This window comes from Panthera tigris, chromosome B1 (assembly GCF_018350195.1).
Source record: "Panthera tigris isolate Pti1 chromosome B1, P.tigris_Pti1_mat1.1, whole genome shotgun sequence".
NCBI lineage: Eukaryota > Metazoa > Chordata > Mammalia > Carnivora > Felidae > Panthera > Panthera tigris.
The window spans coordinates 80,850,481-80,877,798 of NC_056663.1; the positions used below are offsets into that span (position 1 = coordinate 80,850,481).

General features: G+C 43.3%; 1 protein-coding gene across 5 annotated transcripts in view; it reads left to right on the forward strand.

Moving 5' to 3' along the window:
* ZNF827 (zinc finger protein 827) overlaps positions 1 to 27,318 on the forward strand; it is a 171,999-nt gene that overhangs the window by 25,896 nt on the left and 118,785 nt on the right. For all 5 annotated transcript variants that reach the window (XM_007091762.3, XM_007091763.3, XM_007091764.3 and 2 more), the window contains exons 2-4: positions 5,069 to 6,121; positions 15,908 to 16,080; positions 21,676 to 22,156. In XM_007091762.3, the coding sequence (XP_007091824.1) occupies positions 5,069 to 6,121; positions 15,908 to 16,080; positions 21,676 to 22,156 (1,707 nt within the window). The remainder of the gene's footprint in view (positions 1 to 5,068; positions 6,122 to 15,907; positions 16,081 to 21,675; positions 22,157 to 27,318) is intronic.

Here is a 27,318-nt window from a genome sequence, read left to right on the forward strand (position 1 = left end):
CTTCCTATTCTGGAGGTTAAAAATAATGTATTTACAAGGAAGTTATTTACATTGGCCGTTTAGAGGCTTCCCCTGGGAGCCTTAGTTAGGAAAGCTGTGAAATCCACAGTCCATGTGCTCAGGAAGCGTTTCCGGGACCGCAGCATGTGGGGTGCTCAGAGATTACGTGCCATGATTCTGTGCTCCTGACGGACAGGAAAATGGAGCTGTCTCGCTGCCCAGGGGCTTCTCGAATTGTGAAAGAGAGTCAAAAGTCAAGCCTGGCTTCTTGTAAAGTTTGTGGTGTCCAACAAGTTAATCCCCTAGATTGCCAGAATGCTTTGTTTTGAGCTTCTCCAATGAGAATCTTTTCTCATAATGTGGTGTGAAAGGTGGTACGGGCTCCTGCACACCCCGCCGAAGGGGAGCTCCCCGTAACTGGACCGATGCAGCCTTCAAGGACATCTCCTGGATGAATTCAGATGTGAAATACAGAGCAGCCCAGCAGGGGGAGGAGAATTAATATTTGTGGGAGAAAATCCTTGTCGCTGCTGTTTTGAGCTGAAAGCATATTTGTTTGAGCCGCTTATGATTTTTCTCCAACCTCTGCAGGTCTCCACTTCTCTTGCATTCATGTCTCTGAAAGCTTCCCCCACTTTCTGCTTGACCTCAGGTGATGCCAGAATAATTTCAAAAATGTTTCTTTTCGGGTTTCTGGTCTGGCTCCTCCTCGGCTATGTGCGTTGAAATTATTTGGTGATTTATTACTTGAATAGTCTCAATTTTAGTAGCAGCATCTTCAGAAAAGTGATGAATAGAGTATTGCGAGTTAAAAAATACTCTACATATCCGAGTTTTCTTGCAGTCAGGAAGAGAGTGTATCTAGGTGGTCACGTCCGCAAAGAACCGGGAATGGGTTGGTTAAGAAACATCCAGCTATTTTAGAGGCCATAAAATGGTCCGTTTAAGGGATGCTTGGTTTGCTTGTTGGGCGCTTATGTTTTGGCAAGGTTGGGAAAGTTTCTCTAAACGTAGATATCAACTGTTTGTATCATTCAAGAATGTTCGGATCTCCTGATCACTGCTTGGTAGGATTAGAGCCTGAATGGACAGCTTTAGTTTTGTTTTTGTTTTTGTTTAATTTTTTAAAAATGTTTTTATTTATTTTTGAAGGAGAGAGAGACCGAGCGTGAGCAGGGGAGGAGCAGAGAGAGAGGGAGACACAGAATTTGAAGCAGGCTCCAGGCTCTGAGCTGTCAGCACAGACCCCGGTGTGGGGCTCAAACTCCCAAACTGTGAGATCATGACCTAAGCCAAAGTCTGACGCTTAGCCGACTGAGCCACCCAGGTGCCCCAGGACGGCTTTAGTTTTTGATGCACTCACCAGCCTCAGTACTTTTGGAGGGGGAACTAGTCTTGCTCACTGAGGGTGTGGAGGGGGTAGGAAATTAAGCTATGCCTTTGGGGCTTTGCCGGTAGAAGTGCTGAATTTTAGAGGCGGTTGAATCAGCTTTTGATCACCAACAAAGAAGTTGCCTGGAAGGAATGGAGAGATTAGAATATGGGAATGATGGATTCTTACCTCTGAATGGTTTATCCTAAAATAAGGAGTGATTACTGTCCTTATCTATGAGAATTCTCTTGCTGATTTCTGTTTCTGGAGCGTGGAGGCACGGATGACCAGGAGTAGGAGGGCAGCAGTTTCTGACAACTAGAAGTTGCCATTCAGAGGGCATCTGGCGGGCGGTGCATTGGAGCTTTGCAGAGAAGCACTGGGCCAGTTGTTGTGTGATTTGGGTTCTTGGTTCTGGCATTAACAGTAGGTAGCTATGTGCTTTGGATCTCACCAGGATATTCCCTCAGAATATGTAATAGTCTCAGTAAAATGACGAGCCGGGACATGTGGTTATGAATTTTTGTGGTTCTCAAAACCCTGCTTTCAGGCACCTTGTTAACTGACACCACATTGGTTCTGGACCAGTCTTGACTATCTGGAGCTACTCTAGTGTGACAAAAATATCATCTGCAAGTACTCACTTTTGAATCATTTGTTTTCCTACGTTCTTTCAGTGAGCGTCAATAAAGATCAGAGAAGAAATTCTTTGAGACACTCAACTGTTCTTATTGTAGTGATTCTTTTATTTCTCTTACTATTTACAGGATCGTTCCCATGTGATTTTTCTGAAGGATAAGATATTTAAACTGAAATCAAGAAAGGTGGCTTACCAAAGGGACACAAAATTAGCCCTCTTGTTGAAATGGATGTTGACTACTTGATGTTTGGTAAAAAAAAAAAAAAAAAAAAAAAAAAAAAAAAAAAAAGGCATCTCTTGGAGAAGCCAGTGGGGAGATGAGTAGTTTAGGGTCTTGCTGGTTTCAGCGAAGGTGACAAATGTTGAAATGGAGTGGGAAGAAGGAAATGTGGCAAATCACAAGGAACCAGACTGTTTTTAACAGAGAAAATTCAATTTTATCTGCCTTTTTTCAGCAAATTCCATTTGATATTTTACATTTTCTTGATAATTTAATAAAGAATCTCAGGAAGGAGTCATGGAACTTTAGCTTAGTGAAAGAGAATTTGTCATTTGTGACATTTCTTCTCTAAATAGCATGGGAAGATCAATGTATCAGCTTGTAGCTCATGCATTACTAGTTCAACTACTTCTATTCAGAAAAGAAACACCATATCATATAGCAAAACTTGGCACAATGGGAAATTTTAGCTCAATTCCTAAACATTCATTGAACTCCGCTGGGGTCCGGGCATCGTGTTAGGCACAGTGGGGGATGTGTGGATGATAGAACATGATCCCTGCCTTCAAGAAACACCACCGCTTACGTTTTAGAAGATAAGTCTATAGTAGATAATCTAGAGTGATGTAAAATCAGTGTAAACAGAACATGGGAACGTTGGCTCTGCATTCAAAAGATGCACAGAACGTTGCTGCTTCTCACCGCTGGCAGTCACCTCGAGCTGAGCTACTGTCATCCCTCACCTGGGTTCCAGCCTCCTGGCTGGTCTCCTTGCTTCCACCCTGTGTCTGTAGCCTCTTTTCCACACAGCGGCCAGAACAGCCCTTTGGAAATGTAAGTCACATCAGGGGTGCCTGGGTGGCTCAGTTAGTTAAGTGTCTGACTTGAACCTACTTCATGATCTCGCCATTCCCAAGTTCGAGCCCCGAGTCGGGCTCTGTGCCGACAGCTCAGAGCCTGGAGCCTGCTTCAGATTCTGTGTCTCCCTCTCTCTGCCCCTTCCCGCCCCCCTCAAAAATAAATAAACATTTAAAAAATTAAAAAAAGAAAGAAAATGTAAGCCATATCATATCAAAGCCCTCTGGTAGTTCCCAGTTTCACCAGATGCAAAAGACCTTTCCACAGTTTACAGTGTTCTGCAGGTCTGCATAGCCTCACTGGTTCACAACACACACCCATCCTCGCTCCCTCCCCTCCCTCTCTTTCTCTGATGTTACTTCTCTGACTTCCTCTCCTTCTGCTCTGACCCCTACTCACCGCACTCTACCCACACTAGCCTCCTCGCTGGGCCACGGACACGTGTTTCCACATCAGGGCCTTTACAGTGACTCCCTCTCCATGGAACGCTCTCCCAGAGGGAGCTGAATGAACAACTGCTCATCTCTTTCAAGTCTTTGCTCAAATGTCACCACCTCAGTGAGGCCCCATATGCCCATCCTATTTAAGATGGCAAGTTCCCTCCTACCTGTTACCCCCCCATCTTCCTTGTCCTGCTTTGTATCTTTTCCCATAGCACTTCCCAACCTCTGGCTTACTGTATGACTTACTAGTTTTTAAATTTTGTGTGCCATCTTCCTCTCCTGGGATATGAAGCTCCACGAAGGCAGGATTTTCGTTCAGTGTGGTTCAGTCTAGAATGATCTAGAACAATGCCTGGCATGCCACAGATACTCCACAATTGTTTGTTGGATAAGTGAATGAATGAGAAAGGAGAGATTAATTCTGAGAGTTCCGGGGAGAATCACAAGGAAGAAAATTTTGAGCTGGCAGGCGAAGGATAAATAGTCAGGTTTTCTGAGGAAAGACATTCCTGATGGAAGGACTATCTTGAGCAAAGGTAGAACAATGACAGAGCTCATGGGTGCTCTTGGAATGGCTGGGAGTCCCAACGGAGCGGTGCTTTGTGGGCAGTCAGTGTGGCAGTGGTGGAAAGAAAAATTAATGGACGGAAAATAATTAAAGGAGACTCTTAGTGGAGTGAGGAGACAAATTCTTAATCATTGCCTGTGATAAGATGGCAGGCATGTTGGTAATCGGAATCCAGGACTCTCAAAGAAGTAACATGCATAACATGGGAAATGCTGTCACTTTAAGAAATCAGTAATGTGAGCAGTGTTTGCGAATGAGATCTGATTTTTATATAGTTCTTGCCTGTTTGCAAATCACAGTCACATGCTTATTGTGATTTAAGCTTCATAACAATTGGATGCAGTTGTAATATCTAACAGGCAGGTAGTATTTACATCGTTGGATGAACTTTTCAAAAAAAGTCAGTTGCCTCTTCTATCAAACCAGCTAAGCGACTTGCCTGAGGTCATGGAATCAGAAAGTGGGGAAGCGGCTTCCCACTGTCTTGTGCCTCACAGACAACATTTTCCCACCCTGCCAGGCTGCCTCTCTAATTCTGATGCGACACTAAAGATATCATGCCGGTTTCTTTTTTCTTTTTTTTTTTTTTTAACAAGGGAACGTGTTTCTTTCCATTTCCCCCACCACTGAGAATAGCAGTCTCTTCATGCAGTTACTTCTCTCCCAGATCCATTTTTCTCTCTCCCTCTTTTCCATTTCAATTTGTCTGGAATAATTATAGAAAGATGAATATGTTTCGTAGGTGGGTGTGTTTTTACCTTTGCCTGTTTAGTATTTTACCTTCTCTCAGAAGGCTTCTGCCAAGACTGTCTGACTCAGCACCTGACATTCTGGTAAGGTTGCTGCTGTCTCTCTTGTGGTTCTTGGGGCGAGGGGAAGAGGAAGCATGTGAACAACTCCGTTTGAATGTCTTCAGACTTGCTTGTTGCCCACTGGGGAGTAAACTTGATCTTCTTAATTCCCCCAGATGTTAGTAGGCTGGAAGAGGCGGAGGGAGAACTCAGTGAAGGAGAGCACTGGTATGGAAACTCTTCAGAGACTCCGTCAGAAGCATCCTATGGAGAAGTCCAGGAGAACTATAAGCTGTCTCTGGAGGACCGGATCCAAGAGCAGTCCACTTCCCCTGACACCTCCTTGGGAAGTGCCACTCCCAGCAGTCACACGTTGGAGCTGGTGGGACTTGACGGTGAGGTCCTGAGAGACTCACTGCAGTGTCAAGATCACCTCTCCCCTGGCGTGTCTTCTTTGTGTGAGGATGACCCCCCAGGCTCCACTAAGCCCTTGAGCAGCAACCTGAGGCGGCTGCTGGAGGCTGGCTCCCTCAAACTCGATGCCACCGCCACGGCCAATGGCAGGGTGGAGTCCCCAGTGAACGTGGGCTCGAATCTCTCCTTTTCCCCACCGTCCCACCATGCCCAGCAGCTCAGTGTTCTTGCCAGGAAGTTGGCTGAGAAGCAGGAACAGAATGACCAATACGCTCCAAGTAACCGTTTTATATGGAATCAAGGTAAGTGGTTGTCAAACTCAACCACCACCTGCGGCTTGTCTCCGGATTCAGCCATCCTCAAACTGAAAGCCGCAGCCAATGCCGTTCTGCAGGACAAATCTCTCACCAGGACTGAGGAGACCATGCGATTTGAGTCCTTTTCCTCCCCTTTTAGCTCCCAGTCTGCCAGTTCCACGCTGGCAGCCTTATCCAAGAAAGTCAGTGAGAGAAGCTTGACTCCCGGTCAGGAACACCCACCCCCGGCCAGCTCTTTCCTTTCCCTGGCTTCCATGACCTCCTCGGCGGCCCTTCTGAAAGAGGTAGCAGCAAGGGCTGCTGGGAGTCTTCTGGCTGAGAAATCATCACTGGTGCCTGAGGACCCTCTACCGCCACCGCCTTCAGAGAAGAAGCAAGAGAAAGTAACCCCACCACCCCCGCCACCGCCTCCACCGCCTCCGCCACCACCACCACAGTCCTTGGAATTATTGTTACTCCCAGTTCCTAAGGGAAGAGTTTCTAAACCCTCCAGCTCAGGTATGGGGTCTTTTATTTCAATCATCGTGTACGTTTCTTTCTTTCCTTTTCTTTCTTTCTTTCTTTCTTTCTTTCTTTCTTTCTTTCTTTCTTTCGACCGTAAATTGCAATGTCTTCTTCATTGCTTTATTCCGAAGGGGTCCCCATCTGATCCGAGGCAGGAATAAGAAAGCAGGAGCACAAGAAAATACTTTAAGCAAGCAGCATAGTATTCTTTCATGTATGTGTTACACAAAGACTTCACAAATAGCTTCATTTTTGAAAGGTAATGAATAATCTTGGAGACGTACAGTACTCCTCCCTTTCATATAAATGATCTTTTTTTTTTTTTTCTTCTTATCAAGTGCAGGCTAGGTCCATACAAGATATATTTAATGGGAGAAGATCAAAGCAGCTTTGTCATGGAGTGCATGGCATCACTGAACATAGGGGGATAAAAAAAACCCCACAAAAACCCGCTGCTTTTGATACAGTGGACAAGGGAGAGCCCACCCTCCTGCTACCTCCCATCACAAATGGACTTCTGTATACAGTAACTACTCTGCCCTAATTTATCACACTGTATACTTTTATGTTAGCATTTTTATTTATTATTTGTGTGTGTGTGTGTGTGTGTGTGTGTAATTTAAACCTTTCCCACTTACCCTGTTCTTCTGTAATTTCTTGCCATAGAAGAACCCTAAAGAATATTGTCATTCAGACATAATCAAAGCATTTCCTGCAGATTTTTTTTTAATTCAAATCCAATCAGATTCTGAAGGCATGTGCATGTGGAAAATTCGAATCATAAGTTTTTCTTGGGAGGACAGTATTTCCAAAGGAGAAGTCGTTGTCTTGTGGAGCCCTGACATTCACAAGTGACTCGTCTGAGGGAGAAAGTTAGTCACTTGAGTTCTCACGGTGGAAGCATCCCATCTTGTGCTGGGTTGTTTTTAAATTGTGCGTATGGTAAATTCATGGTCCCGGGATGGAGGTGTGGAGTTTCAGATGTCTCCCGAGGATATCCTGTCAGATTGGAACAGGAAGTAGACTATGTGTGCCCTCGTCAGTGTAAACACTGCTGTTGTGTATGTCTAGCCAGCTTTGATTATTTGCAGCCACATTGATGAATGGCAAATAATTGAATGGTCGCTGCTAACATTGGTTTGATGCACTTCAGACAAATTTCCATTTAAATTGCTGAGTGAGCTCTATGCACTAATTCTAATTGTTTTAAAACTTGTGTAAACAGCAGAATAGAACTAAGGAAATGGATACCTGGAACTTTTATGACTCTAAGTGATCCAAACCAGTCACTCCAGAGTTTCTGAAGGGTCCATAAAATCCTGAAATGTTTATCCATTCCGAGTTTCATTTCTCCTCACTTTTTACCTGCCATCTGGTGAAATGGCTAAAATTAGGAAACCAGGAGAAGAGCAAAGGGAGCTGGGTAATCTTGCAATGGAGAAAATCACCCCTCATTTATAGAAATTTCATTTAGGGGAGCAGCAGGAAGAAAGGCATGGCTGTATATAAAATGTAGTTTTATAGGGGCGCCTGGGTGGCTCAATCGGTTAAGCGTCCAACTTCAGCTCAGGTCATGATCTCATGGCTTGTAAGGCCCCATGTCGGGCTCTGTGCTGACGGCTCGGAGCCTGGAGCCTGCTTCGGAATCTGTGTCTCCCTCTCTCTCCACCCCTCCCTTCGATTCTGTGTCTCCCTCTCTCTCACCCCCTCCCCTGCTTGCACTCGTCTCTCTCTCAAAATAAATAAACATTAACAAAATTTTTTTAAATGTAGTTTTACAAATATTCTCTGTATCTGGTTACTGAATGAACGCACTTATGGTATTTACACTACAAATTCATATGGACTTCAGTTACTTAGAAAAGCTTATATAAAATTAATAATAAATGTTAGTTGACTGAAGGCTCAGAAAGAGGTAACTGATAAAATTGTGTCTCCTGAAGGCACATTGTGGCCGCTTTGTCATCGTAAAACGTCTTGAGTTAGCTAGCAACAGTGGTGAAGTATCATTTTTTTCACTCCAGGGCTTAGATGCATGTAAAGATGTGAAAGAGGTCATGAACTTCCAGTGCGCGGTAGACTTTCTGCCTGTTTGGTTGTAGGATACATACCCAAAGGAAAAGATAGGTTCCCTTCATGGTTTAAATGCGTTTAATTCATGAAAACATCGCAATGAGCTTCTCAGCAGAATTTAACACGGAGATCTAGAAACAATCATTTTCTTTTCTTTTCTTATTACTGGATTTCTTCTGTTGCTAAAACACTTACTCTTTTAATCAATGCATGTTCAAAATGACCAAAGTGAGAGAGGAGAGAGAGGAAATTCTTGCATTGTGTCTCTGCAACCCCCTCCTGGTTGACTGGTACCCAAGTCCCCTGTTCTCCACGTGCCTGTGTGCACAAGCCATGAGTTGGTGAAACAGTTCCATTGACGAGTAACCGTAGGAAAAAATCACCCATTTTGTAAAACTCACACAAGAGGAAAGATTGCTGTGAAGACAAACACGAGGGCTCTTGAAATGGTCCCTTGAAAAATGTTCGGTGTGCCCATGTGGATGCATCCTAAATTCGAGTTCTTTTTCTTGCTCCCTGGGTTGCAAACAGGAGGAAGGGTGCCTGTGTGCCCCTCTCAGTTAAAGCGATGTCATCACTTCGCGGCATGCTAACTAAATTATGGGTTAAGGAGGAGCGGATAGACTATTTAATTCTGTTATTTACCTTCATATCACAGAGAGATGATTTGGTTGCTGTTACAGATTTTTTAATCTTAGAAGTGGAAAGAAAGATGGGTCTTTTCCATCCAGTCCCCCACCCCTTCTACACTCTGTATTGTGGGCTTCAGGGCGACCCGGGGCTAGATTCAGATGTAACTTGTCCATACCAAGAAAGCATTTAGGAGAATGTGGTGAGGGCTGTCACCCATGTTTCTAAGCATCTCTCATTATTATTTTTTTCCTTTAGCTTAGAAAGAAATCTTCATTTAATTCAAAATGAATAGTATGGCTGGTTTCTTGCACCAAAGAAAGAAAATTATCTGTTGCCCAATAATTTAAATACACAAACAATAACCCACAAAAAAAAAATCCATAAAAATAACTACAGCACCATCCTGATTTCAATCAGGGCTCACGTTTTAAAGCTGTTTCCCAAAAATGTTGCAAAAAGGGCACATAAAGTTGATTCTAGAGTTACAAAGAGATATGTGCTAGAAAAGCCAATCCTGTATTGAGTAATTTAGACCCCAGCATTTCTTCGACCTTCTTTAGGTCAAGGGAAGTCCAAACCATGGGGGGAAAAAGAGTGTCTTTTAGGTCTGACCTTATTCCTCTTTTTTGAACAGGATTCAGTTGTTGCCAGGTCATGGTGTATTTCATTCCTTAAAGAGTCCACCGCTCAGTAGCCTTTCCCCCCTGCTAGAGAGACGTGACACTTGAGGAGGGAGGTTTCTTTCATGTGACCCTGTGCCCCAGCACATGCTGCACTGTTCCTCTGAAAAGAGACACGGGAGAGAGAAGATTATGTCCGTTTGCTCTCAAGATAAATGTCACACATTGACTCAATTCTCTTTGAAGCTACTGTTTGTTGCCTCTCAGAATAAAATAGATGCTTTTTATTTTAAAGACAAAGTTTCTTGTAAATGGCCAGCAAGAGTCCCAGGATGCCAGGCTCCCAGTTAAAAGAAATAACAAGGAGAGTTTCAGAGAGAGGGTCTCCAGAACATCTTATTTCACTGAGTAAAATTTAAATGTGCTGAGAAGCAAGCTGGTCTCCTACAACTGAAGGCTCAGCATATTTCCTGGGTCCATAGATAGAGGTTTTCTGGATCCTGTTTTCTTTCATATTTACATGATGCTATTAAAATTATTGCAAAGGCATAGAAAGGCCAGAGTGTAAGGTAACCTCTTCCTCTACTCCATTAGGACCATGGCTATTCTAACCCTAATCTGGCAATGATCACAAGGCAGGAACTTGTTTAGAAAATTAACTTTTTAATCAAGATTCAGAACTATCTGTCACTGACCTCAATTATATTTCCTCAGTGATTTAAATATAGACTGCCTCTAGTCTATCCAGATATCTAAAACTTCTTAGTTTTATTGAATACTTCACAATCATTAAAATATGCATTAATAATTATCAGTGTCAAAGACAACAGATAAACCCGGTGATATCCATTGCCAACATAGTTTTTTATACTCTGAAATAGCATTTGAGAGACATGTCCATGAAATTCTATGAAAATATATTAATTCCATGTATATTGTTAGGAAGGAGGATGGGTCATCCTACTCAGATGTGCAGTAAGTTAGGAGGCCTCAGTGGGGACAGCCATGAAGGTCATGCATACCCAGGGTCACCTGGCATCCTGAACCCCTTTGATGTATATGGTAAGGTGCATATGGTAAGTGTGCAGACACTACCTGCAAACTACTTGCACATTAGCTCCATTTTCTGCAAGTTGCCACATAAGATGTACCAAAAGAAAGTTTGATTTCAAGGCCTATGAAACAGTTACATTTGTTTTAAAATCCATTCCTTGAGGGGCACCTGGGTGGCTCAGTTGGTTAAGCTTCCTGATTTTTGATTTCCACTCAGGTCACGATCTCACAGTTCAGGAGATCAAGCCCTCCATCAGGCTCTGTGCTGGTAGCATGGAGCCTGCTTGGGATTCTCTCTCTCCTTCTCTCTCTGCCCCTCCCCTGCTCCTGCTCACTCTCTCTCTCTTTCAAAATAAATAAATAAACACTAAAAAAAATTCCTACCTTGAGTTAAAGCACGTAAGTGAATAAAAACCTCCATGAATTTTTTTCCCCCGAATGAAGTGGTGTTGCTTTGTGGATTTATGTGTAGACAATTTGGTAGGTCACCAAAGTGGAAGTGAAGATATTGGCTCTGATCTCAACACTGCCACTAACTAGCACAGGGATTTTAAGCACACACCTCTGTTCAGCTTCCTCATCTATATAAACTGAGCTAGTTGGGAATTATCTCCAAGATTCCTTCCTGTGTTAAAATGCCTTGCTTTTCCTTTTTTATTCTTTAACCCTATCAACTCAAAACAAATATAATTTTTTTGAAGTAAATATGTTGCTTCTTAAAATTCACCATCAAACCTCCCACAAGATTGCCTCTGTAGATCTTGTCCATTGTAAATAGTTTGAACGCTTATCATTGTATCTTATTAATGGTGTAGTCATACTGTATGCATTTTAAATATCAGCTCCTCCAAATTCATTTTGGAAATAGGTAAGATGTAAGTACGTGCACATCTCTCCACACCCATTCATCTGACACATGTATTGGTGTGCTATGTGAAAAGCATGTACTCTTGGGCTGACACTGCTGCCTTTGGGACTTGCTGGCAGCTTCCTGTACCTTTTTCTTCCATTTCCAGCACTCATTTCACTTTTTGATACTCTCTTGACCCAGCCCTTTCCAATTACTCTCATTACAATCCAACACACATTTATTCAGTTGCACATAGTACCTAGCACTGTTGGGTGCTGGAGACACACAGGGAAAGACCTCTAGCCTCACCCCAGCCAATTCCCCCTCCTCCCCTTCCTCCCCTTCTGTATTTTCCACCTCTCTCTTTTCCCTGCCAAGCTGAATTTGGCCATCAGAGTTCTGCCTGGGCTGAGCTGGACCCTACCTGTGTAGCACAGTGGACTCCTGTTTTCCTTTGTTTTCTCCTGGCTCCTGTGACAAAGTGCCATTCTGGGCCAGGCCCCGGGCTATGTATTTATGTGATGTCAGTTGTTTAAATTTACATCTGCTCTCCTGGTGAGTGTCCTGCTTTAGAGGGTACGACTAGAACTTATGGTCACTGCTATTATTGCAACAGCTACTACCAGTAGCTTCCGTTTACTGTGTGACGGGAGAACTGCACACATTTATTATCTCTCTTCTTCCAGTAATACTAATGCCTGTAAAGAGAATGTGTTTTCTCCAAAGAAGCAAATCAGCAGCTATCCATGCCACTGGGTTTATTAGCATTTGGTGGGATCTAGTTTTGCTTGTGGTGATACTAACTAGCTAGTGATATGTTTGGGGGGAATTGTTTCCCAGACGGTTGTAAACTATGTAAAATAATGAATGTTTCAAGCCTATTGCCTTAAGAATATGTGGTTCAGTCTAAGGAAGTGGTCATATTTCCTTAGGCTCTAACTTCGAGTGAAATTTATAGCCTTGAAAATAGTTTGGCATACAAACTAGAATATATCCTTGTTTCCTCCCTTCTCCAAAGTAGTTAACAACATTGTTTACACATGGAGGGCATCCTATTAAAATATCAAAAAATTTCTAATAAACAAAAATGCAGATGTTACCAGGGGAGATTAATGGCCAATTTGGAAAATAGATCATTGTGTTATGGTTACTTTTATCATTTGGCTTCTGTCTTCTTCCTTTCCTGCCATGATCAGTTAAAAATTTCAAAGTTATAATAATGTAGCTATTTGACCACATATCTTGCCATTAGTTTCTCTTCATTATGAGTATGCTAATTTTTTTCCCAGTCAATCCAAGGACACCCTAATTTATACACAATTCGTGTGTCTTTTGGTATTACTTAAAACTAAGGAAGCATAGCTCCAAAATAAAATAGATTTATATGAAATGCTAATATCAAGGTTTAATGTAGTGTGCTCTATAATACACACTAGGGGACCCGGGGTGGGGGGGGCGTAAGAAAAAATAAGAAAGATATTGGTCACATTAAGCAAAACAAGGTGTCCAGGGGATGCTGGTGATGTTCCTTTGGTCAGGTAATGCCTTTTTATTGCCTTCGTGTGATGTGCCAAGAAACCTCAGGTCAGTAGAGGACATCTCCGTTTTTCTCTCCTCTCCCGGGCAATTCTGTAACATTAGGCAGTTTAGGGTTGAGACACTGGGAAATACTTCTGGAAAATAGGGCTTAGCGGCAGCCTATTTGTGTGTTTCTTTCTTGTTACTTCGATATTCTTACAACCCCAAATAGACATCATTATCATTTTCCCCCCTCTGGTTGATGACAGTAATCTCACCTAGAGGCCTGATTCAGTCCTTCCTCTCAAATCTATTGTTCAATGTGCAGTCTTCATGATCAAGATACCCGAATGGAAGAAATGACAATGGAGAATAGAAAATGAGAGGCCAGATTAGGGATGGGACTCCAGGTCAGCAGAGACAATCAACAAAAAACAGCAGGAAAGCTACAGTCAGATTAATAAGAAAGTGTGTTTATAGGCCTCTACAAAGTGTGCTTGTCCTAGGATGAAAGGGAACCCTCAATCCCACTCCATCCTCCAATCAGAAAAGGGAATAGTTGTGACAGAAACATCACCAGTAGGATTTCTAGACCGGAAGGTATATTTTTCAATAGGAGTTTCTTTTTTCAGGTTGTTTGGTTAGGGTAACCAGTATTACTTATTATACCGGCAATAGTAAAACAGTGTGTTTGGAATATCCTCACTGTATTCCAGAACCTTTCTGGTTCCATCCATTATAAGCGGTCCTTTGCATATAGAGAGTCAATTGACTCAATGAATAAATAATAAGATGATTTTAAAGTTTACACATGAGAATATAGCCTCTTAAAATTATAAAAGTAACGTGTGCATTAGAAAATTCAACGTGTATGGAAGAATATAAAATAAAAACAAAAGTTTCCCTCCCCGACCCCTTCCTTTTAATCCACAGTTCTTCACAGGTGACTGCTTAATGGTTTCTTGGGTATGCTTCCGGACAATTTTCATACTAATAAAAGGATAGCGTTTTCTGTCATTTGTGCGTCCCGTTCTTCCTACCCCCTCTCTTTATTTTGCTCAGGCATTTAAAAGCAAATCCCAGACCTCATATCCATTTGCCTGTAAATATTACCATATACATTATCTCCAACAGAGAGGAACTTTGGAAAAATAATAGCCACCGTAACTATTATCACGTCTAACGGGATCAATGATTGTTTCATGATTTTATGGAATGCCTGGGCTATAATCAGTATTCCCTCAGTTATCTCAGAAGTGTCTTTTTATAATTGTTTTGTTCAAGTCAGGATTGAAATCACCCTCACACTTCATATTTGTTTTATATGCCTCCATAACCGTGTCCCTTTTCCAAGCGCTGTTCGCTTGAAGAGACGCATTCGTCCTATAGAATTTCTCACATTCTGGCTTTGGCTCATTCTGTCCCTTGCGTGTGTGTGTGTGTTTAACATGTTTTTGTTATTTTAATCACCTATATTTCTGATAAACTTGTAGTTATATAGAGGCTTGATTAAACTTTTTATAGGAATAATTGATAGATGGCTTATCAGAAGGCACACAGTGTCCCCTTTTTAGCGGTGAAGCTTAATGAATGGCTTTAAGTGCTGTCAGTTAGACTCATTCTCTATAACGTTTCCTTTCAACCTTTTACCTTTGCTGTATTAGCAATTGATTCCCAGTTATTGTAAAACAAAAGTGGAATCAGCCTCGACATACAGTTTCATATCTTGCTTGCATATCTACTAACTCTAATATCTTGGACATATTTCTGTATCAGCATCTATAGATCTAGTTCATTTTTTAAAATGGCTCCATATATGAGTGTATTGCTTTATGAGTGTATTACGCCTTATTTAATCCATTTGGAAAAACATTTTTTTAATTTTTTAATGTTTACTTATTTTTGCGAGAGAGAGAGAGTGTGAGAGTGCAGGGGAGGGGCAAACGGGGGGGGGGGGGGGTTGGGAGACACAGAATCCGAAGCAGGCTCCAGGCTCTGAGCTGTCAGCAGAGAGCTCGACGTGGGGCTGGAACTCACAGACTGAGAGATCATGACCTGAACCGAAGTCGGACGCTTAACTGACTGTGCCATCCAGGCGACCCGGAAATATTTCTGATCCCTCATGATTAAGAAAGGAAAGTCTGAGTCTTCAGCTCTACTTGTTTGTGTTTATTCTGTCTCCAAATTGCAGAGGTGAGCATGACACTGAGCAGTGTAGCCGCACAGTGTCACAAAGAGACCCTTTCCTGAGGGGATGGAGGAGAGAGTTAGCTTAGCTTTCCTTGGAGGAAGTAGTTGGTTTGTTTGCGTTCCTGAAAAATGGAAGCATTCGTGACTGCCTCGTTGTAGCTCTTCCCAAAGTGGGTTGTGGGGCCCAGTTCAGAGAAGGCAGTGCATCTTGTTAGTGGCAACCAGAGGGACAGAAATGGGTGGGGGAAAAGCCCTGACCTTAAGACCCCCTGATGGCTAAATTGGCAGTAGCATTTGCTCCAGACATAACTAGCCACGTCAGCGGTAGGATCCTAAAATTTGTCGCCATAGGAGTTTGGTGTGTGAGGCTTATGATGGCTCTATGGTTTTCAGTGTGGTGCAGTGTGTCTTTCCCTGTCTTTATTTCTTGCTGTTTTCTAAGTTTAGGAATTCAGATATGGCCTCAAATCCGGAGGTTTCCTTCGGGAAACAAAGCCCCCGAAGTCAAGTTTCTCTGGGCTGAACGAGGACAGGCCAGGCAGAGCCCCTTTGCAGATGCCTTCCTAAGTGTGAGATGGCCTTTGAAAGTAAGACTTTCCCACGGCAGCATGATCAAATTTTGAAAAATGGAAGCTACATGGAATTAATGAGATGGATGTGGGTTTCTACTGGGAGAAAAGCAGTAATAAAACTTCTTCATGAAGAAAGCCTTGGAATTACCCAGGAAAAATACCGGATCATTATTAGTGTTCTTTATATAGCAGTGCATGTGAATTAGTGCTGGATGCAATAATGTACCTCTGAATTTTCCTCAATTTTTTCTTTCTTTCTCCCTCTTCCAAGCCTCAGAAGAGGAAAGCGGGAAGCCTTTCCAGTGTCCGATATGTGGTTTGGTTATAAAAAGGAAGAGTTACTGGAAGCGGCACATGGTGATCCACACAGGTTTAAAAAGTCACCAGTGTCCGCTCTGTCCATTCCGGTGTGCTCGCAAGGACAATCTCAAATCCCACATGAAGGTAAGGCAGCTGCGGATGAGCCTCACGGACAGGGAGGCACAGCCAGAGCTCTTGCACATGGTCCAGTGCAGGAGGCTCCTGGGAGAGGGGCCGCTGGTGGAGCCTGTGGCATTCAGTGCTCCTCGTCTTGAGGTAGCTGGTGGCGCAAATGAAGCACGTTCGAAAGGGTCTCCTTGTGACAGTCTGCCCGTTCATTTTACATCCAAGAACTTAAAACCAAACAGAAGCTCCAGTATCCAAATAATAGACATGATGTAGAGCCGTCCTTTCCTATTGGGGAGAAGCAGCCTACCTTGGCCTTGCGTGGCAATACGTGTCTGGGGGGCCGGGAGGAAGACTTAGGGAAGAGCAAAGGGCAGGGAAGACCAGTATGGGACGACGGGCTGCTGGACCTGCGCCCCAGAGGCGACTGCCCTCTTCTGCTTTTGCTTTGCTCTCCAGCTTACAAACTCACAGGAACACCCAGAGACGCCTCATAGGAGGTGTGAGAACCTTCAGAGAAGCCTGGGCTTTAACTTTTGCCCTCTGTGAGGCTTGGGGGGGGGCGGGAGTGGGGGGCGCATATCTGACAGGACTGAGTCCTCCTGAAGCTCTCAGTGTTTGTGCTATCCTAATTCCCAGGATCACACTTACCAAACATCTAAGGACATTGTTTTCAATGTCTTTTTAAAAACGGCTGGGGAGTTTGCACTGGTAATAAGCATATAAGAGATTTGTCTAGACTCTGTATTTCACTCGTACATGAGATGGAGAAAACTTAGTCATCTAGATAGCTTTCTGGCAGACCCCATTACTAATAAAGGTTTCCCCTGAAATTCAAGGAAGAAAATCACAAGATCAAAAGAGCATGGGCTTTTGAATTTGATAGACCTGAATTTAAATCTTATTGTGAAACTTACTAGCTAAAGGCCTTGAGCAAATGAATGTCAGGCTCTCAATTTTCTCATCTGTTCAATGAGAATGATATTGTTTATCTGTTTATCTGGAAGAGTTCTTGTTAGTATTTAAGGAGATAATATTAGCAAAGTATCTGACACAGAAATGTTCAATAGTGGTTATTTAATTTCAGTAAACACCTTCATTTTTCCACTGATATTTTCAATATGGTTTGGCTGTTGACATTGTTTGTGAAGTTTTTACTTTCCTGCCATAAGAAGCATTGTGCATGTACGTAATTAAGATATTTGCTTTTTTTCAAAGCCATGTAGTCTAATCCATCTGAATAGATCAGTGATCACCGTTTATAATTGTAGCTCTAAAAAAAATGTGATCAGACAGAACGTCTACTAATTTTAGGAAATAGCTCAGAAGATTAAAAAAAAAATTAAATCCATGATGTAATTTGTTTTCTATCATTTGCCTTTTTCTCCTGAGAGTAGCATGCCCTTCATCTTCAGAATCCATTTAACCAGGAGTTCTGGTTGGTTGGATTTAACTGAGCCTACTTAGTTTTTCCTTTCACCCTCCTCATCCTCTATCACCTCTTCCCAAAATAAAATCTCGTATCTTACACCTGCAAAGTGGGTTTCATTAGCAGGCCGAGACTTCAAAAGAAATGCCTTTAAAACTAAAATTTGTTTTCCTTACTATGTCCTACGCTGTGTTTAGAAATCAGGTCTGACAAATTTAAAGCTTCAGTGAGCAGAAAACTTGCATCTAGCCTGACACCTTGTAAGCTTGGTTTCAGCTCAGGGTCACATAAAACAACCTATTTATAAACCCATGGGGGAAAAAAAAAAAAGCTGGGTTTTCAATAGCAGGAACTACTGACCCTGAAGCTACAGGGAGATGAGTTGGGTGCCTTGATGATACAGACGGTCGGCCATGACAGTGTTACATATGAGAGCCGTGAGGGCTTTGCGGGTCGCGGGGTCTCAGAATGCTTTCAGAACAAATCAATAACCAGTACAATAAAGCAGTTGTGTGAAATTACTACTTTATTCAAACTCATGGTGTCCTAACCTGTTGAGCTACGACTCCAGCTTTTGATAAGGGACGTGTGAGAAGGGCTCATGCAAGTTTAATTTTATCAAATGGTGTACTGTTTCTTTTCTCTGTTCTCCACCTCGCATATGGGCCATTTTCTTTCTTTAATTAAAGAATTCATGGTTTTGTTTGGATTCAACATACTTTAGAGAGATTTTGTAAGTATAGTCCACACAGGAATATGATGGCGGTGGTCTTGTGAATGGATAGCTTCTGCTTCTGCTGCATTCACCAGAGACTACAAATATGAATAGATTTTCTAAAACGAGTTCGGCCTGTGAAGTGGGGCAGTGTCACCTGTAGATTAAGATCTCAAGCTGTGTGCGGTCAGAAAGACCTTAGTTAGAATCTCAGTTCCACGACTTTAGTAGCTGTGAGACTTTGGGTGAATCATTTAACCTCTCCCAGCCTTTGTTTCCATTCATGGAGATAATCATCCAGTCTATCTCCTGGAGTCGTTATAAGGGTTAAATGAGATAATGGGCATAAAGCAACTTAATACAATGCCCGGCATGGAGAACACTCAGTAAATGTAGCCAACCTGGTCATTATTATCCAAAAGTTGTCTGATTTAGTGTTTACATTTGGAAATAGGTTAATGATGTGGTATAAAGAATTTACTCTAAATTTTATTGCCTTTTTCTTTTTGTGATATATCTTTAATGCTGAGAATTTAGAAAAAAGCCTGGTAAACAACAAGAATATAAAATTGACCCTCACTCCCATCACACAGAAATCACCACTATTGTTATTCTAACATACATCCTTCTATAATGATGACATAGATTTATTTAAGACAAATTGGGATTCTCCTTTATTTGTTCAGTAAGGACTGTATTTACCGTGTCCTACCGGGTGCTGGGCACTGTACATTTTTTTGAAAACCTGCCTTTCCTCCTTCGTAGATCTCGCAAATGTTTTTATGGGCAGCTGAGGAAGGAGCTTGTAAATGCCTCCAGCTTCCTCTGGGTTATCTTAGATTTCCATTAAGTCTTTTACAACTTTCCTGGATGAGTGAGCATAGGGGAATTAAATGTGAAATTCGTAAGCTAAGATTGAACAGAAAAGGTGAGGACTGCTAAAATAAAGAACACTGATGAAGTAATGGTAAGAAACTGGACAAGGGTCAGAGCGCTGAGCTCTGCCAGTCTCAGGCCTGCCATTTAAGGAGCTGTGATTCCCAAGGATGCCCCTTCCCTGTCTGGCCTGGTCCCCTAAGTGGGTGGAGCAGATGTTTGCCAAAGTTTTCCTTATGTCCGTCCGACCGCCACCAGGAGATGGACCTAATGATGTAACAGTGCCTTCTATTCCCAGCCCTTAGGTGCCCCGTGCAAAATGACCAGTCAGTAAGGACGTCTCTTACGTGGCCTGGAAAGAATGATATGCTTTAGACAAGCATTTCTTCACGTTAGCAGACTTGGAGGGATTTTAAAGCCAGTGTTAGGCTAAAGAGATTACAGTTATAACAGAAAGTGCTTTTCTGTCAGGACAGAAGGGAAGAAACCACAGCTGGAAGGTAGAGAGAATACTTCTCTCGAAGGCCAAATGCGACATACAGCCCCTTTGGGAAGGTGTAGCTCAAATAAAACGATAAGTGCGAAAGTCAACACCTCGGCCACTGTTTTTCCTTTAAACCGACACTGATTTTTCCACAACTAAATATAGCAAGGCCAGGATCTGGTGGAAGAGAAGCCACGTAAAATACTTGAGCGCAGACTCTTTTCAGTCCAGGGCTCCCTTTCGCCTTGAGGACTTGGGCTCTCTCTCTGTCCTTTTCCTTCTTCCAGAAGCTGCTTCCAGAGCTCCTGTTCTTGGATTAGCTCCTCTACTCTCCTGGGTCAATAGATGTAAGGACACTTCTGAAACGGAATCTGCCCCACCGCGCTGCTCCCAAGAAAGCATTCTGCCCCGTGACCTTTACCACCTGGTTCCTGGGCATGCCTTTGGCAGCATCTGCCAGGATCCTGTAGGGCTGTGCCCGAACCCCCCCAGGGTTCCTGCTCCTGTGTGAATTAGGTGGACGATTCTGTGAGAAAGCAAATGAAATGATCAGTTCCAGAGTGAGATCTCTTTGTTGTGACAGAACAGAGAGAGGTGATGTTAACGACCAGTGACAAACGGGTACCTACCCCCAGCCCCTCCCAACCTGGCAGAGCGGAAGCATTTTAACAAGCAAGTCCTTGCTGCAACTGAATTTAAGTTTATATGTTTTTTTCTGAGAACTTTATGCTTTGGGGGACCCAGAACCTCTTCGACTGTTTTTTTCAAAAAGCCACAGTGGGGTGCTGTAGCGACAGGATCTCACCATTAACTTTTAATTTCTTTGCTTTTGTTGGTCACTTAACATTATTTAAAAGTATGTTTTGGCTGGTGAATAATGCTTTTGGATTGCATTCAGAATGCATAAACAGCTGTAGTAAAACTTGCTCTTTTGGAAAGGAAGCCTGTGCAGAGGGTCCAGGTAGTGCAGTGAATTAACAAACTAGCCTTTAACCTTTGTTAGACCTGGGTTCAAGTCCCGTTTAGGTCACCACTGGAAGATGAGGAGTCAGTTCTGTTTTGGTTTTGAAATCCCAATCACTTGTTTGTCCAGATCCCACAACTCCCCCAAATCATTTGGCCCAAATCTACGCAATTGGCAGTTTCTACACAAGGGAGGGGCAGTCCTGAAATAGCAGGGTGTAGCAGGTCAGCCCTGAAGTACATTGGCAGAGCTGAATGGGGAAGTTACACGCTTATGAGCACCTGCCAGCTCGAAGCCTGGCTCAGGCCAGTGCAATGATTTCCTCACTTTCTCAAGCACTACATTTTGGTAGGGACAGGAAGAGAAAAGTTTCGTACAATTTCTACAGGTATTGTGCATGCGAGACTGGAACTGGATTTAAAAGTCTGCATTCTTCCATTGCCCACATCAGAATCTGGAGCCTGATAGAACCACGTTTGGAGACCCTGGTTTCACCTTGCTGAGAATACCTGGGGGAGATCAGACCTTGGTTTTTCTCCCACTCTGCTGTGCTTTCTTCATATGTAATTTTGCTTAAGCCACTTACTCTGGGGTCTCAGTCTCCCTGTCTATGAAACGGGAATACCCCGGAGATGTCATTTTCCACATTCTTAATTACCCAGAGAAGCATTTTGAAAATTGAAATTGTGTTTGCAAAACATAACTAATTCTCTGAGTGACAATAATTGGGTACACGCAACTTATTATTGTGAGAGGAATTGCTTGACAGGTTGCCTCTTTTGACCCCCAGCTGGTAATTATGTAAGTTCGAATTGTGCTGGGTTTATATTTTCTCCAAAGACCAACCGAGATGAGATGACTAAACTATTTGGAGGATTCTACTAAACACAGCCTCCATTGGCAGACAGCATCCTCAGTTGTGAGTGTGGCTCTAATAATGGACTCTTAACCTACGTGGACCTGCTTTATGTTTAGGGACGGACCTCATTACTTGGGGCACAGTAACAAAACTCTCCTCTGATGATTTTATTTCCTGGGCCAGCCCTGGTACTGTGAGGAAATTGTGGACGAATAGTCCGGATGTACGACGAGGCATTTTCCGTAAGCACATGGTGGACAGCTCATTCTTCTTGCTTCTCCGTCAGGTTCATCAGCACCAGGACCGGGGAGAGACCTTTCAGTGCCAGCTATGCCCTTTTACCTCCTCACGCCACTTCAGCCTGAAACTCCACATGCGTTGCCATCAGCATTTCCTGAGGACAGAAGCCAAGGTGAAGGAGGAGATCCCAGACCCAGATGTCAAGGGATCTCCCCACCTCAGTGACAGTGCCTGCCTGGGGCAGCAAAGGGAAGGAGGAGGGACAGAGCTAGTGGGGACCATGATGACGTCCAACACTCCAGAGAGGACTAGCCAGGGTGGGGCTGGCGTCTCGCCTTTGCTGGTGAAGGAGGAACCCAAGGAAGATAACGGCCTGCCAACCTCCTTTACTCTGAATGCTGCCGACAGGCCGGCCAACCACACAAAGCTGAAAGACCCCTCCGAGTATGTGGCCAACAGTGCGTCAGCATTGTTCAGCCAGGACATCTCTGTTAAGATGGCGTCTGATTTTCTCATGAAGCTGTCAGGTACTTGAATAGGGTTGTATTCTCTCTCTCTCTCTTTCTCTCTCTCTCTCTTTCTCTACCAGGATTCTCATCTGTAAAAATAAGCTGGTAGTACTAGGTGATTTCAAGAGCCCTTTGAATTCTGCTAGTTTGCACCTTCATGAATTTTCTCCTTGACTTTTTTTTTTTTTTTTCCAGTCCTTTGGAAGTAGGCATCTCTGTGGTTTGGGTCTAGAAACAACAGGTCTTGTTGATTTCCTTCTGGTTTTTTCCCCTTTATGGGTTCTTGTTATGGGGGGCAGGACACATGGTGAGCCAAATTGGTGACAGTTCTTTGTGTGACCTTGGGCCATATTTAACTTGTTTCTGCGTTTGGTTCTTTTAAAGTGCTTGTATGGAACATCTCAGTTTGCACTATTCAGTTTCTTTATTGCCTTAATTTGAAAGAGTTTTAAAGGACATATAAAGTCTCTGGATATATACACAGACTACTGTCGGGAGTTACAGTTTTAAAATTTGAGCAAATGATAAAGATTACCTTTACGTAATTTTTTCCACTGGAAAAATGTTTGTTGTAATAAAATACGCCTTACATGAAATTTACCATTTTAACCATTGTTAAGTGTATAGTTTTTTGGCATCAAGTACATTCCTGTTGTGTAACCATCACCACCGTCCATCTCCAGAACATTTCATCATCCCACACGGAAACCTTGTACCCATTAAACAATAGTTCCCCATTGCACCCTCCCCACAGCCCCTGGAAACGGCTATTCCACTTTCTGCCTCTATGAATTTAACTACTTTAGGTGCCTCATGTAAAGTGAAATTAAAAAAAAAAAACTTAAAAAAAAAATATTCTTTCTCACTTGCCCCATTGCCTTTTGGAAAGAAGATGAAGTAGGTTATCAATATTTATTATTAATTGACATCACATTCATTGTCAGCTTATACATGACGTTTTTTTTTTTGTTGTTTTTGTCCTTTTTTCCCCCCAATTTCTTTGGTTAAGTTGTGGAGTTGAATAGGGGGTGTGGCGATATTGAGGGAGCACTATTTTTCCTGACTGTTTGGAAATGATAAAACACGATGTGGGATTGTGCTTCTACAGGTTACATTTTTAAAAGTATGATTTTAAATTGTAAAAGAGATGCGCAGGGTGGGGAAAGGTCGGCTGAGAGTTGGTTCTGTCTTTCAGTGAAGATGGCAGTCCCCACGATGATTTCCAAATGCCATTTCAGCTCTTTGGAGATTGACAATACCCTTTTAAATGGAGAATAATTGGTCACCGCCTTCCTTTAAATGGACTGTGAGTCGCATTTCACTAAATGTCATTGCCAGGTGAAATAGAGGTTCAGTTTTGCCCGCTCAGAAGTCCCTTTGCTCAGTGACACTTCAGTCAGGGCTCTCGGAATGTCCCCAGCACCCCAGATCTTTGCTCCTCAGGAGCATGCAATACTAGTTGGTAGTCATGGGGAAAAGCAGGGGATGGAAATGAGGCATCAGAAATGACCAGGAATGACCAACAGTGAGGCACGCCAGCCTGCCTACCGGCAGCCAGGGGTGAGGAGTCCTCAGCTGGAAATGGTCAGGCCACCCGGAGCCAAGTGCATCTGTCCATGGCCTTGAAGAACGGGGGACTCTCTCTTCCTCTCTACCCCTCTGCCTGCCTTCTCCCTCTTCTGCCCCAATCTAGGGGAAAATGTGCTTGCAGAGTCTTTGAGTTTTATATTTAAACATTTTGAAAATGTGGGGGAATGCATGCTTATAGTTTTCCTTTTGCTGTTGATCCTTCAGGCTTTGCCTCTGGTGGTGGTGGGGAGGTCACCGCTTCTTCTTTGATGGTCTCTCCCACCAATATTATAGCAAAAGGGGCTCCTTTTCTGGGCTCCTCCAGTGCACTCCTAAGGGAAGGAATGCAAATGGCATTTTCACTTAGCAGGGTTTCAACATGGGACATTTCCTTACTCAACAGCCAGGGGGACACTAGGTAGGGGTGAGTAGCTCTTAGTACCAGGGTTACTGCCTTTACTCCAGGACTGCAGGAAGTTTTTAAATCTGGAGGAGGGGGAGAGGTGGTGAAGGAAGGACTGGTCTTTGGATAAAACGCTGGTGTATAATCCACTACTCCCGCTGGGCTCAGGCTGTAATTAGCTCCAGACCCAGTCTCAGGGAGCATAAGATACAGCCTGCTGAGAGCCAGCACTGCAAACAAGAAAGACTCCAGAGAAGCCAGTCACTGGGTTGGGGGTGAAAGACCCTCCCTGCACCAAAGCCTTACACTGTGATCTGTTTTCTCAGTTAGTTGTTGATGGTACTTGTTTACAGTTTGGCAGTCAGAGTATTTACTGACTGATCAATTGGCATAAGGAAACAGATAACAAATGCACACTATTTATGCAAAAGGCCCATGCAGTTATTTTATGGTGGCTTACTAGAGGTCCTGAAACCTGACTTGTATGCACTGTTACCTAGCAACCTGTTACAAAGTCACCGGGGAGTGAGATGCATCGGTAATTTTTTTTGTGTGTGCATATTTGGATGTAAATGTAAACTTGGTGACTGTGGCAGTGCAGCCCGCAGGAGGAGAAGATACGTTAAAAGCAAAGGAATACATTTTCTGGAGGGATTTGTTTTTTCTTTAATTCCACTAACTCTCTGGTTGGTTGGGCCGTATAATTGATAGCTGCTGTCACTGTGGTGCTCTACCTGGCTGTGTCTGTGAATATGATCCTGGGACCAAAAGGCCAGATCCCAGGGAGCTGTGGCTGAGTTTCTAGCTCTCGCCATCATCAGATGTCGTGCAGTGGTGGTCAGTATGAGGCCTTGTCCCTTGGTGTCATAACGGCGCCATTGTTCTTGCGACGAATTTTGAGCTGGGCTCTGTGCGTGCACCTGCTGGGACTGTAGGGTGCAGCTGTTTGTGGGCACCGAGTCTGCGAGTCTCTGTGCCAGCCACATCACAGCAGAACTGGAGCACAGTGACAAATTCAAGCGTGTACATACCTACTTGTTTCCCAAAGAGAGATGGAAAACACTTGATTCTTTCTTGCTTGGTTATTAAGGGAAGTCTTTCTTGCTCCTTCAACTAAAACTAAGCATAAAGATGACTTCATGGAACCCAGAGGGATTAAAAATCTCTGGTAGAATGCTGTTTTAAACAGACTCTAAATCCTTCTCCCACCCCACCTCCGTTTTGAAGTTTCCCAGTATATGTGATTGTGAAATCAAACCCCTTCTCCGATCTATCAACAATTCCTCTGCCTGAGCCCACATTTAACATTCCATAGTCCTTCAAGATTAATGTGGCTCCCTAGAACCGAGCCTTCCAGGCTCAGCACTGGAATTGATTCAGAGAAGAGGATAGGGAAGCCCCCGCTGCTTTCTGGGCTGATGGAAAAAATCATTTTGTAAACTTTGCTCAGGGTTTCAGCCTCAGAGGTAGGCTGAGGGCTACAGCCCTACATATTTGCATAGATCTTTCTTGGGAGCCAGAGGCATCGGCAGGTCACGGACTGTCAGAGCAAGTGGACTAGTGGTCGCGTGACTGGGATGTGCTGGGAGAGGTGCTCACCCAACCACGGAGTGCCTCAGTTCCTGCTACTTCTGGGACCTCTTTTCCCTAACAGCAGTTCTAAACTAGCTGCACATTGTATGTACCTGGGGGAGTTTCTCAAAAATGCCAGGGCCCAGCCCCACTCCCAGAAGTTATGGTTTAATTGGTCTAGGAAAGGGCCTAGTCATTGGTGTTGTCTTTAGGATCTTCAGATGAGACAGTGGCTCAACCGGTTAAGCATCTGACTTTGGCTCAGGTCAGAATCTCACGGGTCGTGACTTTGATCCCCGAGTTGGGCTCTGCACTGACAGTGCAGAGCCTGCTTAGGATTCTCTCTCTCCTTCTCTCTCTGCCCCTCCCCTACTTGTGCTCTCTTTCTCTCTCAAAATAAGTAAATAAACTTTTAAAAAATAAAAAATAAAATCCTCAAATGACTCTAATGTGCAGCCAGGACTGAGGCCCTGTTGACATGGAATGTGAACTTGGTACCTGAGAAAGTTTTTTCAGTACACCTTGGTTTTGTGGGGTTTTTAGTGTTTTTTGTTGCTGTTGGTGGTGGTGGTGTTGTTTGTTTCAAGTAAAGCTCTCTCCCCTTACTTTCTATCGCAGACCACTCAAAGGGGCCTGGTGGTGCAAGAAGGATCTGGGGCACTCACCACAGGTCAATGTTGACATGAATGAGAGGCCTGGGTGAGTCATGTCTGTTGAGCCCCTTGTTTTTCCTTGTGGGGCCTCATGACAGGGGAGTGAAAAGAAGCATTTTAGTGTTCTCCAGTTGGAAACAGAAAGTCTCGAGACTCATCTAGAACATCAAAGAGCTGGGAGTGCCATCCTTAGAGGCCTGATTAACAGTTGCTTGCAATAGTCTTTGCATCATTTCTCTTCCTCAGAGCTATACTCTTCAAGATACAAAATTTAATTCTAACTTTCCATTTGTAACCAAGCAGTTGACAGAAACTTGGCATCTCCGGTCGCGGGCTGGGAATATCTTTTTGTCGCTGGTTTTCCAAAATAAAAGATACAAGTCATTTCAACTATTTTTAATTTGGAAAACGGGCAAAAAAAAATTTTTTTTATACTGTCTCCCACATTATATTAATTTTATAAAATTGAGTCTGAAATAATTCTAACTAGGCAGAGATGGCATTTTTAAAGCAGGGACTTACAAATGGGTACAGGCTGAATTGTTTCTGGTTTATTAGGAGCTCAGCGGTTACAATAGCAAAGGCTTTCTTGTATAAATACAGGTGATTTGGTGAATGTGTTTGTGTCCTATCTTGCCGTTTCCTGCAGGCCTTTGTTCTTTCTGCTTCTGTCTCTTTCACACAACTGGATGCATCTGCCCTCACAATACAGTTAGTCTGTAAATGGCAGCTGCCCTATCCTGCGATGCCTTTGTTTGTGCTGCTGGAGAAGGAGGGGTGGGAGATACCCAGTAAACCAGGTAGTCCTTATCTCCTGGTGGCTCTGATTGGCTTTCTATAAGACATCTTTACAAATGAGCCTTCTTGCAAGTAACTGCTGTCCTTGTGCCTGTCATGCCCTAAGACTTCAGTGCCAGTAGCCAGGGGCTCCCACTCCCCATCCCTGAACGTGCTTTCTCCAGTGGGTTTATTTTTAACAACCT